Source organism: Sander vitreus, chromosome 18 (genome assembly GCF_031162955.1).
Source record: "Sander vitreus isolate 19-12246 chromosome 18, sanVit1, whole genome shotgun sequence".
Classification (NCBI taxonomy): domain Eukaryota; kingdom Metazoa; phylum Chordata; class Actinopteri; order Perciformes; family Percidae; genus Sander; species Sander vitreus.
The window spans coordinates 1,072,423-1,092,422 of record NC_135872.1 but is presented as its reverse complement, the minus strand read 5'-3'; the positions used below and the strand labels follow the sequence as shown (position 1 = coordinate 1,092,422).

General features: G+C 43.0%; 2 protein-coding genes across 2 annotated transcripts in view; both read left to right on the top strand.

The window, feature by feature from the left end:
- Positions 1 to 795: 795 nt before the first annotated feature.
- LOC144533816 (uncharacterized) lies at positions 796 to 9,074 on the top strand. The gene is made up of 12 exons (XM_078275384.1): positions 796 to 884; positions 1,167 to 1,280; positions 2,039 to 2,155; positions 2,290 to 2,403; positions 2,580 to 2,661; positions 3,995 to 4,223; positions 4,753 to 6,562; positions 6,653 to 6,826; positions 7,096 to 7,269; positions 7,397 to 7,570; positions 8,231 to 8,277; positions 8,506 to 9,074. Exons 1-12 carry the CDS (start codon positions 796 to 798, stop codon positions 9,072 to 9,074), a joined length of 3,693 nt encoding a protein of 1,230 aa, XP_078131510.1.
- Positions 9,075 to 11,269: 2,195 nt separating this feature from the next.
- allc (allantoicase) overlaps positions 11,270 to 20,000 on the top strand; it is a 19,008-nt gene continuing 10,277 nt past the window's right edge. Inside the window, exons 1-4 of the mRNA XM_078275345.1 lie at positions 11,270 to 11,359; positions 13,922 to 13,972; positions 16,318 to 16,405; positions 16,580 to 16,699. Coding sequence (XP_078131471.1) covers positions 11,270 to 11,359; positions 13,922 to 13,972; positions 16,318 to 16,405; positions 16,580 to 16,699 — 349 coding nt within the window. The remainder of the gene's footprint in view (positions 11,360 to 13,921; positions 13,973 to 16,317; positions 16,406 to 16,579; positions 16,700 to 20,000) is intronic.

Genomic DNA, 20,000 nt, shown 5'->3' with positions numbered 1-20,000 from the left:
AATCTCTCAGTCATTATCTTTATAACTGTAGCTGACGTTGTCAATGTGCAATACAAAGGTTCAAGCATATATTTTAATAACATCCTTATCATTGACTGCAATTAAAATATAGCCAATATAAAACATAAAATAAAGTACAACAGCTATATCAGAACACTAAAAACTAATTCCTGCAACATGACACATGCATTTCACAAAAGTTATAGAAGAACAAACTTGCCAATATTACAGTTTGTAATAGGCCGTCATTTATATTTGTATTATCATCAACATCTGTTGGATTTAATTCCTTGTTCTTGGTTAGATGTTGCAATAAAATAATGTTGCCACCATGCAACGTGCAGTTTTTTTTATTGCAGTGCATGAAACATGACAGTCTTACTTAGTGTATGAACTTAAGGTTGAAGTCTCTTTGTCTGTGTTAGGGTACATGAGGACAGGTGCAGGTTTATTGCCAGTTTTGACCTCTTATATATACAAGAACTGCCCTGTTTGAGACCAAATAAATGACTCCTTGTACTTATCCAGCAGTCTTTATGAATGCCACTTCTTTCGTTTGATTGTGATATTGTTTGTCTGTTTTATGGTTAGTATGTTATTGCCTCACTGGTTTTACTATTTATCCTGGCCAGGACATTTTTTGTTTCAAAGAGGCTTTTAAATGAATGTTAAAAACCCTCCATAGTGGAATTATTTAATACATTTCAAAGTAATCTAAAACAAATTTTCTTATGTTTGTTGAAATAAGTGATGATAATGATGATGATGTGTTTGTGAGAAGATGTGGACTCTGCTATGAATCAGTGTGAGGACAGAAAGGAGGGAGTTCCTCCCTCCAAAACCACTCTGCGTGGGAAACATGACAGCAAGACCAAAACTCAGAGGTGAGAGGACGACCTCTAAATGTCCATGACTCAAATATCTCTAACATTATTATTCCCACTAAAAGCTCTCTGTGTTGAACAGACCGGACTCTCCCGTATCAACCTGCGAGTCCACAAAGAGTACCCGCTCTAAGGGTCGACCTTTTGACTTCAAACAGAAGTCTGACGACCAAAGGTAAGAACTGAAAGCTGGAAACAAGCATTTCTCTGACAAAAAAGACTATTTAAGCATTCTGGTACATTTTCTTGACATGTGTATTAATCATTGTTGTGTTTTAACAGGATCCCTCAGCAGAGACCAGATTCCTCTGGGACCAGCTGTGTGTCCATGAAGAGTGATCGGTCTAAGGGTCGACCTTTTGACTTCAGACATGGACAGCAGTCTGATGGACCTGTGTAAGAGTCAAAAACAAAAAGAAGCAAAGAGTATAGGATTTGTCTGACAGAAACTCTTTTCTTCAGCAATATTTCTGTTGTATTTACCCTGACCTACAAAGAATGTTTCTATGTTTCTTGTAAACATTTAAAGGTTCATTTATGTTTTTTTTTTACTATTTGTATCAGCCAAATTCAATGTTGTTGCATGTTTTTTCAATACATAAATAACTTTTTTTGCATGATTTTATCGGTGTTTGGTGTTTTAAGCCCCCAACGTTGCCTTCCAGGCAGCGCGGCAATGGTTATGTTTAGGGTTAAGGTTAGGGTCAGCTGCCTGGAAGGCGACGTTGGAGGCTTAAAACACCATCGAGCCATTTTATGTAAGCACTTATTTATATACACTAGCAGTTATTTAATAATCATTGTTGTGTTTTAACAGGATCCCTCAGCAGAGACCAGATTCCTCTGGGACTAGCTGTGTGTCCATGAAGAGTGACTGGTCTAAAAGTCAACCTTTTGACTTTAAACATGGACAGAAGTCTGATGATCAAAAGTGAGAACTATGTATTTTAGCCAGATTTTTTTTAAGATATGCATTTGTCAGCATGTTGTTTCTAGCAGAATTGAAATGTACAGATGAGACAACAGTGCATCCAGCCTTGTGTCAATGAAGAGCACTGTAAAACGTTTAAATGTCTAAAGAAAAGCATTTTTTCTGAGTAAATCATTAACCTTGTAGTTAAGATGTTAGTGCTGCATTTATATTGCGTTTGTAGGGGGATCAAACAGCAGAAACAAGACTCTGCTGTTCCCAGCTGTGTGTCCATGAAGAGTGACCGGTCTAAGGGTCGACCTTTTGACTTCAGACATGGACAGACATCTGCTGATCCAGAGTAAGAACTGAAAGCTGGAAAAAGTATTTCTCTGACAAAAAAGTTTGCATCAAAGTATTAAATAATATAAAACATTTAAACATCCTGGAAGTCTTTACTTGACTTGTGCAATAATTAGTGTTGTGTTTTAACAGGATCCCTCAGCAGAGACCAGATCCCTCTGGAATCACCTGTGTGTCCATGAAGAGTGACCGGTCTAAGGGTCGACCTTTTGACTTCAGACATGGACAGACATCTGCTGATCCAGAGTAAGAACTGAAAGCTGGAAGAAAATGTTTCTCATCCTCATACTTGATTTAGTTTCCTCTTTTAAAACATCACATTCAATTATCAGAGCATAATTTATTGTGTTCATCTCTTGTTTCTACCATGAACAATCATCACAAGAGGCTGTGTTTGTTAAATGAAAGATTTTTTTCCACAGACTTCCGCAGCAGCAGAGCTCAGATGTTTCTAGTGGTCAGTCTGACCAGCAGCATCAAACTGACATGGACTCTATATTCATGGTGTGTAAATGTGCAAGAACAGCTACTACTACTCACTGCAACAACCACAAACTGCAGTCTCCCTGCTACGCCCTGTAGACCAGCAGCCTTGTCATGTGGTTGACAAAAATGGCATGTGGAGTCCACCAAGGCTCTATTCTTGGGCCCCTTTTGTTTAACATTTACCACTTTGCCACTAGATCAGATAATAAAAAAACAACAGAATATCTACCAATATGCTGACGATAAACAACTTTATATATAATTCAGTGTATCATCCGCATATTGGTAGATATTTTCCAATATGCTGACAAAAATGTTATATAAGTCGGTGTATTATCTGCACATTGGTAGATATATTTTGGTCAGCATATTGGTAAACAACATTTGTATTTTGTAACACCAGGCTCCATACAAGTATTAAGGAGGTGCAGTGCAAAAATCAAGAATTTGATGTGCCAACATTTTCTCAAATTAAATAAGGTTAAGGTTCAAAAGTATTATAAAAATAATTGTTGTTGGAGCCAAAGAAAACACATTTAAAAGTGGCTTCAGTCAGTAAAGTTAAAGACCCCAGACGAGTCCACAAATCTTGCTGTAGTCATGGACTACATGACTAATAACTATATTAAGATAATCACAAAGTCAGAGTACTATCACTACCAATACATCAAGAATTAAATGACTTATGTTTCATTGGGGTTTATAAAAAACCTTATCCCTGGTAGGCTCGACTACTGTAATGTTTTTCCAGGTTTCGGATCCCATAGCAGTAGCTGATTCAGAGACCAGAAGAGAGATATTTACACTGGCTTCCTGTGTGTCAAAGAATTTACTTTAAAATATCACTGTTGGTTTAGAAAGCACTTAGGGCCAAAATGTATTTTGGATCTGCTGCCACGTTATCAACCATGTAGACCTCTCTCTGGGCTGGTACGGGTTGGCTCACTCTCCCCAGAGTCCTAACTAAACGCTGAAATAAATTAATTTAAGTAATTTATGATCCACATATCTGAAACAAACTCACATAATACTTGAACCCTACAAGTCAGTTCTTTTAAATGAAGGGTTAAAACATTTCTGTGTACGACTACATTTCATGAAATTCAGTTTAGGACTACTTATTCATATCTTCATTGCACTGTGATTGCATTAGTGTTTTATGTTTCATCTTATTTTTATTTTCAATTTTATTCACCTCTTTTACATCTTATTTAAATATGGTGCACATGATGTCCTATGTAAAGCACTTTCAATTGCCCCGTTGTTGAAAGGTGCTATACAAGTAAACATGCATTGTCTTTCAATGTAATTGTGTTCTTCTAGTTTAACATTTAATATTATTCTGTTCCAGGAGCTTGAGGAGAACATTGTCAGTTTTGTGAAGAATGAACTGAAGAGGATCCAGAAGGTTCTGAGTCCAGATTACCAAGAATGCTCAAAGAAACAAAGGGAAGGTGAGGAGGTGGTGGATGGCAAGGAAGAAGAGGAAAGGAAGAGCAGCAGAGAGGCATTTCTGAAGATTACACTGCACTTCCTGAGGAGAATGAATCACAAGGAGCTGGCTGACTGTCTGCAGAAAAGTAAGACGCTTTGAACATGTATAACATGATAGCAAGAGGGAAATTGGTTCAGCATGGGAAATATTTTAATTTCCATACTTTGCTGTAAATATCCTGCACACATCTGCATGAGATCTGTTAATTCCTATGAGCAGCAACCAGTCAGTCAGGAACTGTTTGTCCACAAATGATGAACTAAATAGATTTAATCTAAGGTGGTACTTAATGACAGGACGTCAGTTTGTTTACAGAAGGCAGGTCTGGCCTTAATTAGGGTCACAATAATGCAGTATAGATGCATCTTAAATAACGTTTCCACCTACTTTCTGCTTCCAATGCTGGAGGCCCATTGGTCATTATGTAGCCAAGTGCCTTGTCAGGTGCAATGCCAATTGCCTTAGACCCTTTTTGTCATCATTAATCATCACAATAACGATAACAAACAAATAAATTGAGAGTAAACTCTACAGCTTTATTTACATGAAATGTTTTCATATATCAGGTTTACTAGAGTCAAGATATTTTCATTTGAATTTGAATTTTCATTCAGGAACTGGTGCTGGAGCTCACTTATGCCAGACTAAAATAAAGTCTGATCTAAAGAGGAAGTTTCAGTGTCTCTTTGAGGGGGTTGCCAAAGCAGGAAACCCAACCCTTCTGAATCAGATCTACACAGAGATCTTCATCAAAGAAGGTGGGACTGCAGAGGTTAATGATGACCATGAAGTCAGACAGATTGAAACAGCATCCAGGAAACCAGACAGACCTGAAACAACAATCAGACAAGAAGATATCTTTAAAACCCCACCTGGAAGAGATGAACCAATCAGAACAGTGATGACAAAGGGAGTGGCTGGCATCGGGAAAACAGTCTTAACACAGAAGTTCACTCTGGACTGGGCTGAAGGCAAAGCCAACCAGGACATCCAGTTCACATTTCCATTCACCTTCAGAGAGCTGAATGTGCTGAAAGGGAAAAAATACAGCTTGGTGGAACTTGTTCATCGCTTCTTTAGTGAAACAAAAGAAGCAGGAATCTGCAGGTTTGAAGAGTTCCAGGTTGTGTTCATCTTTGACGGTCTGGATGAGTGTCGACTTCCTCTGGACTTCCACAACACTGAGATCCTGACTGATGTTACAGAGTCCACCTCAGTGGGTGTGCTGCTGACAAACCTCATTAGGGGGAATCTGCTTCCCTCTGCCCGCCTCTGGATAACCACACGACCTGCTGCAGCCAATCTGATCCCTCCTAAGTGTGTTGACATGGTCACAGAGGTCAGAGGGTTCAATGACCCACAGAAAGAGGAGTACTTCAGGAAGAGATTCAGAGATGAAGAGCAGGCCAACAGAATCATCTCCCATGTTAAAGCATCACGAAGTCTCCACATCATGTGCCACATCCCAGTCTTCTGCTGGATCACTGCTACAGTTCTGGAGGAAGTGTTGAAGACCGGAGAGGGAGGAGAGCTGCCCAAGACCCTGACTGAGATGTACATCCACTTACTGGTGGTTCAGTCCAAACAGAAGAGCATCAAGTATGATGGAGGAGCTGAGATAGACCCGCACTGGAATGAAGAGACCGGAAAGATGATCAAGTCTCTGGGAAAACTGGCGTTTGAGCAACTGCAGAAAGGCAACCTGATCTTCTATGAATCAGACCTGACAGAGTGTGGCATCGATATCAGAGCAGCCTCAGTGTACTCAGGAGTGTTCACACAGATCTTCAAAGAGGAGAGAGGACTGTACCAGGACAAGGTGTTCTGCTTCATCCATCTGAGTGTTCAGGAGTTTCTGGCTGCTCTTCATGTACATCTGACATTCATCAACTCTGGTGTCAATCTTCTGTCAGAACAAGAAACAACCTCCCGGCTGCTTAAAGTCTTCAGAGACAAACCTAAACCAACACATCTCTACCAGTGTGCAGTGGACAAGGCCTTAGAGAGTCCAAATGGACACCTGGACTTGTTCCTACGCTTCCTCCTGGGTCTTTCACTGCAGACCAATCAGACTCGTTTACAAGGTCTGCTGAAACAGGCAGGAAGTAGCTCAGAGATCCATCAGAAGACAGCCAAATACATCAAGAAGAAGATCAGTGAGAATCTCTCTGCAGAGAGAGGCATCAATCTGTTCCACTGTCTGAATGAACTTAATGACAATTCTCTAGTGGAGGAGATCCAACAGTACCTGAGATCAGGAAGTCTCTCCACAGATAAACTGTCTCCTGCTCAGTGGTCAGCTCTTGTCTTCATCTTACTGTCATCAGAAAAAGATCTGGACGTGTTTGACCTGAAGAAATACTCTGCTTCAGAGGAGGCTCTTCTGAGGCTACTGCCGGTGGTCAAAGCCTCCAACAAAGCTCTGTAAGTGGATAAATCACTGAATATATAAGTATGAATAGAGGAGAAACCACAAACATGTTTAACTTTTGTTCATCACTGATTCCTCTTTAGGCTGAGTGGTTGTAACCTGTCTGGGAGAGGCTGTGAAGCTTTGGCTTCAGTTCTCAGCTCCAAGTCCTCTAGACTGAGAGAACTGGACCTGAGTAACAACAACCTGCAGGATTCAGGGTTGAACCTTCTGTCTGCTGGACTGGATAGTCTACACTGTACACTGGAGACTCTCAGGTCAGGTTGTTTAAGCTATCTGTAAACTGGGGCACAAAAAAATATACCTTTGGTATGTCAGAGTCATTTTGCAAGAGAAATACTCAGTTTAATTGAAAAGTAAATCTTTTTAAATCCACTTATATTTTGAAAAACATAAGTTTTGCACAACTTCATTTATTTTCATTTTATTAGCTGAATTATGTTTGCCTTGAGCCTCGCACACACACATGCATAATTCACATTACGTAATAAAATCAGTTGTTTTTAATACGTACCTCTCTTTAAAGGCTGGGTTTGTGTAAACTGTCATGGCGAAGCTGTAAAGCTCTTTCCTCAGTTCTCAGCTCTGAGTCCTCTAGTCTGAGAGAGCTGGACCTGAGTAACAACGACCTGCAGGACTCAGGAGTAAAGCAGCTGTCAACTGGACTTCAAAGTCCACTCTGTACACTGGAAACTCTAAGGCAAGAAATCAGCAGTTTTTTAAATACATTATCATTTCAAGGTTTTCATCCTGGTTAATGTCAGCAAAACATTTCTGCCCCTTTGATAACCTGAAATGTTTCTGTACTGACCTTTTTTAAATTCCAGTGTGTCAGGCTGTCTGATAAAAGAGGAAGGCTGTAGTTCTCTGGCCTCAGCGCTGAGCTCCAACCCCTCCCATCTGAGAGAGCTGGACATGAGCTACAATCATCCAGGAGAGTCAGGGGTAAAGCTTCTGTCTGCTAGACTGGAGGATCCAAACTGGAGGTTGGACACTCTCAGGTATGGACAGATAACAAAAGCTAACTGCAAAGCTGCATTCTTAATCATTTGTTTTATGTGAAATATTTATTTTTTTATTAAATAAGTTCAACTTAAATTACAAAATTGTTGGTTTAGCTAGACTGAATTAATTGAAATGCTTAATATAATCTGATAACAGAGATGAGGTTTATAAAAACTAACAAGGACATTTAACACAGGACTAAGGCTAAAGTTTAAAAAATAGCTGAGGAAATTTACACTGGCTTTAAGAGAGAAAGAATTTGGGCGATAATGTAATGACTGTTCGACTGACTAAAACTTTGAAGGATAGAAAAATGACTAAAATGTGACTGAAACTACAGTAAAAAACATTTTCATTTAAAGACTTAGACTAAATCTGCAATGGCTGCCAAAATAAACAACTGGCTGTCTTTAGGATTCAATGCTCATTGTTATTATTATTAAAGTTATGATTTTGACAGTACATCACATCTTTATTTTGCAGACCCAAGTGAAGGAAAAAAGGGAATAGGGATACATGACAATGCAAGCTAAGAAACACTTTACACACTGAACAGCAGTGAGGACTCACATTGGATAAAAACAAACATGTATAGGGAAGTTTATTCAATGCGCCTGTTTGTTTACATAATCTGTAAACTGTGTTTCTGTCTCTAGTGTGGACTATGGTGGACAGCAGTGGTTAAAACCTGGTCTGAGGAAATGTAAGTATAACTTAATTTGATCCATGACTTTGAAAATCACACAAAAAAAACACATCTTTTATATATTTTGTTATTGTAATTCAATTTGTATGGTGTCAAATTATAACTTTTACTAAACTAATTTACAGAAACCCAACAAATTCCCACAAGAGCATGCATTTGGTATGTCAACAAGTAAAAGAACTAAGACTATAAACTGCTGACATTGTTTCTTGCTCTTTCTGTCAGATGCCTGTGAACTCACACTGGACACAAACACAGCACACAAAAAGCTCAAACTGTCTGAAAACAACAGGAAGGTGACACTAGTGGGAGAGAAAGATCGGTCTTATCCTAACCATGCAGACAGATTTGACCGCTGCAGTCAGATTCTGTGTAGAGATGGTCTGACTGGTCGCTGTTACTGGGAGATCGAGAGGAGAGGAGACATTGATGTAGCAGTGAGTTACAAAGGAATCAACAGGAAAGGAGACCCCTCTGACTGCAGGTTTGGAAGGAATGATCAGTCGTGGAGTCTAAACTGCTGTGATGGTCGTTACTCTGTCTGCCACATCAACAAGGAAACAGACCTCCCTGTCTCCTCCTCCTCTGTCTCTAACAGAGTAGCAGTGTATCTGGACTTTCCTGCTGGCTCTCTGTCCTTCTACTCAGTCTCCTCTGACTCACTGATCCACCTCCACACCTTCAACACCACATTCACTGAGCCTCTTTATCCTGGGTTTGGATTTGGGTTTGGTTTCGGGGTGGAGTCTTTGATGCTGTCACTGGACTCCTCAGTGTCTCTGTGTTCATTGTAGGAAGGACAGAAGAGAAACACTAATATTGCTGACTTCTGGAGGAAATGCAATGCCTTCCTCTTTTTGTGTATGTTGGCGTTCTGAACTTCGGTGGATTTCTGAGGACTATGGTTAACTGCTCCTCAGATCTCTGCAGGGTAAATCCAGACAGCTAGCTAGACTATCTGTCCAATCTGAGTTTTCTTTTGCTCGACTAAAACAAGCTCCTTCCTGAGGCTATTCTGCAGCGCCACCGTGGCTCCGTGCAGCGATAAATGTGCCGCCCATGACAATTGTGATTGGTTTTAAAGAAATGCCAATAAACCAGAGCACGTTTTTCTCCCATCCTGGAATGCTGTGTGGACTAGCCAGACCCTCCTCCACAGTGCTGTGGAGGAGGGTCTGGCAAAGTGAGACTAATATGAGAAAGACAGACAGGGCATGGCGGACTTGTTGGACAGAAACAGCACGGCAAGCAGCCGCCCTGTTGTCCATTAATTCCTAATAAGGGACACCTCATCAGGCATGAACCATTACGTACAGTATACAAGCTGTACAACACTGAAAAAGTCAGTTTTTATATTTCCCCTTTAAGGGCAAAACCATAATTTTTCAATTTGGAGTTTTTGGGCTATTTTACTTCCATAGCATGTCATCTTTCAGACTATTGGGAAAAAAACATCCAAAATACACATTTAGGTGTTTATTTTACTACACTTTGTGTATTTGCACCAGCAAATTTTTCCTAAATTCAGCAAGTTAGCATTAGATAATGCCTCATTTGCATATTTTAAAACTTGTAATGCAAAAACATGTCTTAATGTAAGTAATTAACTGGGGAAGTTTCATGTTGATATCTGTTAGTTATTTCTTTTTAGCCTATCACCTGTAATGTCTTGCAAAATGAGTCAGAAATCTCCACTTCAGTAGCACTTACATACACCAATCTTTCCAGTTTCACTCCTATCTATATTCTGAAGGTTTCTACAGAGGGGTCTGTTCAGATATCATTCATAGCCTAATTTATGTAACATGTTATACCTAAACAGTGTACTTTTTTTTGATATTTTTATTTGTTTATTTATTTTTTTTTATGGCTGTTGACACCATATTCTGATTTATGCAGTGATAAAAGGAGATATCCAAAATCCCCTCTGAAAAACCCTTTGTCTCTAATATGTCAACAAATAAAAAAGGCTTTATCCAATGTTCAGATTTCTGCTCTGGAAATGTATGTAAATTAGCACATATTTAACAAGATAATGCTTAATTTCCATATTGAAACGTACAATTCCAGAAATCTTGTAATACAAAAGATATTTGTCTTAATGTAAGTAATCAACTGGGGAAGTTTCATGGGAATATATATTAGTTATTTTTTTTTAAGGGGAAACCTTTTGCTGTATGCACCTGCGAGAAACTCCATTGAACTGAATCAGCCCCATTTTATGATCCAGTATCCAGTTAATATGAAACATTAATGAACACAACGCACCAGATCACAACCTCTGTATGTATTTTTCAGCAAACATAATGTAGATACTGTATGTCTTTTATTGTTTATGAACATATAATATCTATATTCAAATGTCTTGCCGGTACAGTGCTTAACGCAACTGTGAGTTTAGTTGCATTTCTGTATGTTGCAATCTCTCATATGTGCCAAGTTAAAATAATAAAAAAAAAGCAGCCAAAAGGGCCAAAATAGTGCCCCAAAACATTGGAAAAAGCACCAAAAACATTGAAAATAGCTACAAAAACATTTGCAAAAAGCAACAAACAGTTATATCTGTAGTTAAACCTCTTGTGGGTATAGTACACAACACAACTGTGTGTTAATCTGCATGTCTGAATGTTGCAATCTGTGTTATATGTGTCAATAAAGTTAAGTTAAAGGTTATGAACAGTTTGGTGAATAATTAACATGTGTTTATTTTGAGTGGGACATTAAGTGAGTGTGTAGTCCTCATGTATAGAGCTGTAACAATTCCAATCCAATAATTGTCACAGGCCTACACATAAACAGTATGGGCTTCATATACGTGTGCATGAAGTCAGTGACCCCTCGCTGTCTAAATAAACAGCCTGCCGTCTCTGACTGAACTTTGTCCCTCAGCACAGAAGCAGTCTGACAGATTCCTCAGGCGTCAGCAGAGAGAGCAATTACATCAACTTGTCTATTCACGTTTTGGTAGACACGTTAATAAAATCTCAACATGGCAGAGAGGAGAGCAGCCGCGAAGACAGCAGCTGAGCCGGACTTCCTGCAGTTTAATGATCTGGCGTGTGAGGCGGTCGGTGGGAAGGTGAGTCACCGTCAAGGGCGTAGCTTTGGGTTCAACTAAGGGGGGGATTGAGATTAGGGATGCACTGAATCCAGGATTCGGCTTCGGATTCAGCTGAATATTGGGCTTTTTGACGGGGTTGGGTTTCTGCTGAACCCTACGCTGTCACTCCGCGCTACGCTGGTCGCCGTAATGACGGCGCCGTTGATTACAGGAAGGTGTTTACGTAGGTGGAGCTTCAATGCAGCAGGCTGAGAGGAAGTGGAAATGGAACTGGTGAGCAGAAAAAGTGTTGTTTGGCAGTACTTTCAGTCAAAAGAAGGCCATTCAAGTCCAGCTACATGTTCAATCTGCAATGCTGATTAGTCTGGTGGTGGCGAGGACCCTAAACAATACACAACATCACCGCTGTTACAACATCTGGTCTGAAACATCTGGAAGAATACGAGCTGAGCATGAAGGGATCTACAGACAGCAGCCAGAATGCAGCAACTTCAGGTACGGCAAAGGAAGGACAGTCACTGTTTACTTCATTAATGTGTTGACTGTGTTCATGGACTGAGGACGGGACGAGGACTCAGGGGGTTCAGGATTCAGCAGAACCCCAAACATCTGGACTCGGTGCATCCCTAAACGAGATCTCCACTTCTGAGCAAAATTGAAATTTTCATATCAAACACTTCATTTCCTGCATTCTGGTGAATGTGCCCGTGAAGGTGAAGCTGCATTTTCTGCATCAATGTATGGTGCAAATGTCTATAATTATGTAAAGGAAGTTGTCATACAATATTTGGGGGAAATTGCACTGGCCCTGTAAGTTACGCCCCTTCGGTCGTCGTAAAAAACCATCAGGAACACATTCAAAAACATAACACGTGCACAGATATTAATAACAACCACCAGTGACTCAAGACATCCACATTTGTGCACATACAATAAGTTTAAAAGTAGTAAAAGTAAGAAGGTATTACAGCTTCATGCAGTAAAAGTCCACAAGTATTCTCTGATTCTGATTACCGGGTCAGTATATCGTACGAAAACTAATGCAACGATTTGTACGATATCCTATGACATTACACTGTCAGAAAAAGAGGTACAATGCAGGTACATTTTTGTTCCATAAGGTGCAAACATAGCAAATGTTCTCTTAACCCTCCTGGTGTCCTCAGGTCAGATCTGACCCATTTTCCCATTTTTCTGGGTTTCTTTCAACCAGATTGCCTGAAATGAACATGGATGGTTCCTTACAACGCTCTTAACAAGTTAAATAAATGATCAGTTCACTACTTTCACTGAATTTGGGTGTTTTATCCAATGTCCAAAACAAATGTAAAAAAAAAAAAGTACAGAAAGAGTGACAAGAACATCGGAAAAAAGTGTCAAAAATGTCAGGAAAAGTGACAAAACATGGGAAAAACTTTTTAAAAAACCTGTCAAAAAAGCACAGAAAACGTTATTTTTTCTTTTCCAGAAAAACCTTCAAGGTACAGTTACCTTTATGTTTAAATGTAAAACAGCGGGAATGTTTGTAGGTGACCACAGGCCGGTCACATGATGTTAAGTTAAACGTTCTTTACTGTGAAATGTCACCGAGAAAAGGTGACTGTGAGCCGGGTACGGAGAATCGTGAGGTGGGGGCTGTGGCAGTTACGTTCAGGCACTAAAATGACTTTCTGAGATTGGTACAAAAGATCGTGGTTTGGATTAAAATACTCCTGGGAAACAAACACGCTTTAAAGCCCTGTGTTTTAGGACCCAGCTAAGGCTGCAGCTTTATTTTTGTTCCGCACGGACACAACAGTGAATGAGTCTATCCTAAAATGGAGAACTATTCCTTAAAAATATTGATGAATACAGCATTGACAACAAGATCCAGGGTACAAGCGGCCGAAATGGGTTTCCTCAGGAGGGTAGCTGGCGTCTCCCTTAGAGATAGGGTGAGAAGCTCAGTTATCCGTGAGGAGCTCGGAGTAGAGACGCTGCTCCTTCACGTCGAAAGGAGCCAGTTGAGGTGGTTCGGGCATCTGGTAAGGATGCCCCCTGGGCGCCTCCCTAGGGAGGTGTTCCAGGCACGTCCAGCTGGGAGGAGGTCTCAGGGAAGACCCAGGACTAGGTGGCGGGACGTCCAGCTGGGAGGAGGCCTCGGGGGAAGACCCAGGACTAGGTGGAGGGACGTCCTGCTGGGAGGAGGCCTCGGGGGAGACCCAGGACTAGGTGGAGGGACGTCCAGCTGGGAGGAGGCCTCCGGGAAGACCCAGGACTAGGTGGCGGGACGTCCAGCTGGGAGGAGGCCTCGGGGGAGACCCAGGACTAGGTGGAGGGATTATATCTCTAACCTGGCCTGGGAACGCCTCGGGATCCCCCAGTCGGAGCTGGTTAATGTGGCCCGGGAAAGGGAAGTTTGGGGTCCCCTGCTGGAGCTGCTACCCCCGCGACCCGACCCCGGATAAGCGGATGAAGATGGATGGATGGATGGACAGCATTTACATTACATTTGGATGCTGTGTTGTCCATATTTTCAGGTCTGGTTATTGTTCTTTCATTCATATGAAGTGAAATTGTGTTCTGTTGTTGCTCTTTCAGGTTATTTTTGCGACAGACGAATGGTTCGCTCCGGCTGCCAACCTGCTGAAGGTACAACTGACTCTTCACACAGGACAACATGGTTCAGCTGCACGTGGGATCCATTACATTATATACATTACATATCCCGTCTATCCAAAACGACTTACAATTGCTATATATGTCAGAGGTCACACGTCTCTGGAGCAACTATTGGTTAAGTGCCTTGCTCAGGGACACATTGGTTGATGTAACGCAGTGGGATTCAAACCCAGGTCTCCCACACCAAAGGCATGGATCATATGCACCACACCATCACCACCACTGTCCCTTTAAAGTAGTGGTTCTCAAGCTTTTTTCAATAATGTTCCCCCTTTGAACAGCTTTTTAAGCCATGTTCCCCCTAACCAGCGGGAATAAGTCTCTATAAAGAGGAAGAATACAGCGATGTCAGCGATGGATTTACTAAACAACAGCCTTGGACCTGGACAACATGTAAACATGATGGAAAAAGGCGAGAAAAACTTGGAAAAAGAGGGGAAAGAAGGAAGTAAGGCAAGAATAGGTCAAAAATAGCAACAAAAACGTCGAAAAAAGACACACAAACTTAAAAAAAGCAATAAAAACTACGAAAAAAACACGGTAGAAAGAAGGAAGGCAACACTAGGGCGACAAAAGTGACAAAAAATTCCAAAAAGCAGAAAAAAACCCTGAAAAAAAGCAACAAACTTCGACAAAAAAAGACAGTAGAAGTAAATACAGCTTTGTAACGTATCCCCTGCAGTCCTCCAGAGTACTCCTAGGGGGACACGTACCCCCTGCAGTCCTCCAAAGTACCCCTAGGGGGACACGTACCCCCTGCAGTCCTCTAGAGTACCTCTAGGGGGGACACGTACCCCCTGCAGTCCTCCAGAGTACCTCTAGGGGGGACACGTACCCCCTGCAGTCCTCCAGAGTACCTCTAAGGGGGGACATGTACCCCCTGCAGTCCTCCAAAATACCCCTAGGGGGGACACGTACCCCCTGCAGTCCTCCAAAATACCCCTAGGGGGACACATACCCCCTGCAGTCCTCCAAAATACCCCTAGCGGGACACGTACCCCCATTTGAGAAGCACTGCCTTAAAGGAACAGTCTGGTGTCATCAACAGATCTCCTTTTCAGATGGACATCATGTTAGTCCGTCTCTCGATGCTCTCTGACTTCATGTCTGTGTCTCTCAGCTCGGTTTCTATCGAAGAAAACGTGAAGCTTTATAGATGCACATATACAGTGTATTTTTAAACTAGGTATACACAGGTTCAAGCACGTCTCTGATCTGTGTCGTTCGTTACCTGACTAAATGGGAGAAAACATTTAACTCTGGAGACTACTCACTTGTATGGTAGAAGCACAAATATCCAGGAAAAACAACAAAAGCAATGAAATGTGTGCGTCAGGCAGGCAAAACGCTCCCTTTAACGGTCCAAAGTGTAGGATTTTTTCCCGTCTAGCATTGAGATCATATATCATCAGGTCTCTCGCACCACGCAGTTCAAAGTACGTATCACAGCTACGGTAGCCTTCACGCTTCAAGAAGACGCTCTCTTGCTCTTTTCAATCTCCTTTTTCTGGGCGAAAAAGAAGACTCCTGTTCCTGAAATTTGGATTTTGAATACGTGTGGTCCTCCATGCTTCCTTCTTCCTATGCTTCAAACTTGCCGGGGCCGGGAAGCTACGTTACCTGTTAGCAGCACGTGTGAGTTTATCATGTGACAGTGAAAACGGGAAAGGTGGAGCAGTATGTCCTGTATGTCCCTTACCGGCTAACGTATTTGAAGATGGAGCATGAATATGGAGCGTCTGCCCCAGTTCATGCAAACGTTAATGAAAAATTTGATGGTAAATATTTATGAAAAAGGACAAGTTTGTGAACAGGCAACACAGATTTTGATAATGAACAACTAAACACGTTACAGACTGGACCTTTAAGAGGCGCTCCCGGTATGACGCATGCCGGACAGTTACACAAACAACATAACCGCATACACATAACCCTTAAGGTTGTAAAAAGTCAGTTAATAAAAAAAAAAAGTGACTGTTGACTTTTGCTTTCACGTAAAAGGTCTCCAGAGTTAAACTCCTATTTGTTTATATATAATATTATATATTATCATCACCTAAATTCCTCTTTTTCTCCAGCGATAATTACTACGGCCACTAGAGGTCGCTGCCTAACAACAAACGTAAATATAGGTCATAATTGCTGCCTGCCCAATCAACCTATACAGTTGTTTTCTGGGTATGGATTGTCTGGTATTTGGGGAAGCAGGACAGTGTATGTACAGTACAATAAAAAAAAAATAGAGAAACATATCACCAGCCTTATATGTTAACTTTAAGAGTCTCCCAACATGTAATGAGTGTGTGTTCCTACAGAGAGAGTCGCCACAGTTCATCGCTTCTGCCTTTACCGAGTTTGGAAAGTGGATGGACGGATGGGAGACGAGAAGAAAACGAATACCTGGTCTGTATCTGAAAACCTGAAAGACAAGTATATGCACCTGAAAATGAGCATGATATGGGACCTTTAAAATTAACATACATACGTGTACTTAAACAAATGTATGTATTAAACCTTTGTGATCATATGTTTATGTATCTGTTGTTTTCTGGTCAACACCTTTACTCTTTCTGGAAGGTCACGACTGGTGCATCATCCAGCTGGGAGTACCAGGGCAGATCTACGGCATCGATGTCGACACGTCCTTCTTCACTGGAAACCACTCGCCCTACGTCTCCATCCAGGCCGGCTGTCTGGGTACAAACTGCTCTTACTCGTTATCTCCTAAAATATGAGACTCTTTGGGCCCTATCTTGCACCCGGCGCAACGCAAAGCCCAACGCAAGTGTCATTGCTAGTTGAAGACCAACCCAGTTGTCAATTTCCCATCCAGCACCCACGTCGTTTAAATAGTAAATGCACGTGCACCCATCTGTGTCCCATGGTGAGTTCAGGTGCATTCTGGGCGTGCTGGTCTTACAGGGAGGTGTGTTCAGGTGCATTCTGGGCGTGCTGGTCTTACAGGGAGGTGTGTTCAGGTGCATTCTGGGCGTGCTGGTCTTACAGGGAGGTGTGTTCAGGTGCATTCTGGGCGTGCTGGTCTTACAGGGAGGTGTGTTCAGGTGCATTCTGGGCGTGCTGGTCTTACAGGGAGGTGTGTTCAGGTGCATTCTGGGCGTGCTGGTCTTACAGGGAGGTGTGTTCAGGTGCATTCTGGGCGTGCTGGTCTTACAGGGAGGTGTGTTCAGGTGCATTTTGGGCGTATTCCTATCTTGAGGCAGTGGGAAGTGATGGCACCATTGACCAACAAAAACCTGGTCTAAAGTCAATAACGCAGCATTTCATTGTTATTTTAACAGAGCATTAGTAAAATGCTCCTAGGCTCGTGCACAGCACGTGCACACTATGCTTGTTACACACACAGGGACGCACAGCAACACACACACACACACACACACACACACACACACACACACACAGGGACGCACAGCCACACACACATACACATGCAGAAGATTACAGATACAAATATTACGGTGCAAATCCTCCATCATAACAGCAATGCTCCAAGGTCCAAACGCGCCTGGCTTTTAAAGGGAATGGGAGATGATCTCTGATTGGTTGATTGCATGTTACGCCCAAAACACACCTCTGATTAATGAAGACACTAAGGTCAACCCTTTAGAACCATGACCCCGGCACACGGACCCTTTTATCAGCCGTCAAACTAGCAGAAGTGGATTAGGACACGCCCTAAACACACCTGCAGCAGGATCTTCACGCCGTGACCTCACATCGTTAAAATAGGGCCCTAAGACTTTTCTGTTGGAAGATACTCTGCTTCTAAAACTCTCGCTGACATCTTTTCCACCCACATGGAACAGGTTTCATTCTAGTTTCTTATTACTAATTCTGGGTCCTAATTCTGAACTGTTCGGAGCATTTTGACCAACAGAGACAGAGCATTTAAGTACCGCCCCCACCAGAGGGTAAAACAGCTCTCTGCTCTCCATTCACTTTGCATTGTTTGATGGTGCCTCCTCGTTTATTCTGTCTGCTAGCAAACCACAGAAAAATGCCTAAAAGCTGCTGTGTGGTTTGATAAATGACCAACAGGGTAAAGAACCCGGAATAAGGTTTTTATAAGCTATTGAACCAAAATATTAGCTTTTATGAAGATAAAAGTGGAAAGAGATGTGAAGAATCAGCAGGAAGCTAACGTTATGCCCAGTTACAACCAGGGATGCACCGAATCCAGGATTGGGCTTCAGATTGGGCTGAATATTGGGCTTTTTGACGGGGTTGGGTTTCTGCTGAACCCTACGCTGTCACTCCGCGCTACGCTGGTCGCCGTAATGACGGCGCCGTTGATTACAGGAAGGTGTTTACGTAGGTGGAGCTTCAATGCAGCAGGCTGAGAGGAAGTGGAAATGGAACTGGTGAGCAGAAAAAGGGTTGTTTGGCAGTACTTTCAGTCAAAAGAAGGCCATTCAAGTCCAGCTACATGTTCAATCTGCAATGCTGATTAGTCTGGTGGTGGCGAGGACCCTAAACAATACACAACATCACCGCTGTTACAACATCTGTAAAACACTTATTGTCACTGATCCAAAGCTGCATATTGACGTCTGTGTACTACGCCTTGGTGACATCGTTATTTTTGAGACATGTAGTGTGGAGTTGTTACGTGTTCTGAGTCTTTCTGTCACTGCAAACCTTCAGTTTTCTCCACACTCCCCTCTGCGGTTCATTGCTATATGGTATTAGGCCGTCGGTACGCGACCTGTGCTGCCTGCACGCGCATGCGCGAACATCTTGCACGTGTCGGATCGCGCAGGCAGCACAGGTCGCGTACCCACACCAGTGTATCTCCGTGTGTACTTAGTCCACAGCAATCCCACCAGTCGCTCACAAAACTATCCAGTTAGAGAGGAAATCCATCCATCCATCCATCTTCATCCGCTTATCCGGGGTCGGGTCGCGGGGGTAGCAGCTCCAGCAGGGTCCCCAAACTTCCCTTTCCCGGGCCACATTAACCAGCTCCGACTGGGGGATCCCGAGGCGTTCCCAGGCCAGGTTAGAGATATAATCCCTCCACCTAGTCCTGGGTCTCCCCCGAGGCCTCCTCCCAGCTGGACGTCCCTCCACCTAGTCCTGGGTCTCCCCCGAGGCCTCCTCCCAGCTGGACGTCCCTCCACCTAGTCCTGGGTCTCCCCCGAGGCCTCCTCCCAGCTGGACGTCCCTCCACCTAGTCCTGGGTCTCCCCCGAGGCCTCCTCCCAGCTGGACGTCCCTCCACCTAGTCCTGGGTCTCCCCCGAGGCCTCCTCCCAGCTGGACGTCCCTCCACCTAGTCCTGGGTCTCCCCGAGGCCTCCTCCCAGCTGGACATCCCTCCACCTAGTCCTGGGTCTTCCCCGAGGCCTCCTCCCAGCTGGACGTCCCTCCACCTAGTCCTGGGTCTTCCCCGAGACCTCCTCCCAGCTGGACGTCCCTCCACCTAGTCCTGGGTCTCCCCCGAGGCCTCCTCCCAGCTGGACGTGCCTGGAACACCTCCCTAGGGAGGCGCCCAGGGGGCATCCTTACCAGATGCCCGAACCACCTCAACTGGCTCCTTTCGACGCAAAGGAGCAGCGGCTCTACTCCGAGCTCCTCACGGATAACTGAGCTTCTCACCCTATCTCTAAGGGAGACGCCAGCTACCCTCCTGAGGAAACCCATTTCGGCCGCTTGTACCCTGGATCTTGTTCTTTCGGTCATGACCCAGCCTTCATGACCATAGGTGAGGGTAGGAACAAAAACTGACCGGTAGATTGAGAGCTTTGCCTTCTGGCTCAGTTCTCTTTTCGTCACAACGGTAGAGAGGAAATGTCCACAACATATTCTTTGTAAATCTTTACAATCATTCCCTGAAAGAACCGAGCAGGTCTGCCTTGTTGCACCGTCCAAACGTTCTTCAAAACATGACATTTTCAGCATGTAGCTCGCTAGCTACAAGGTTGCTGTTGTTTCCCAAAGAGAACCGAAACACTTAGCGAGAGGAAGGTGAGGAACAAAGCTG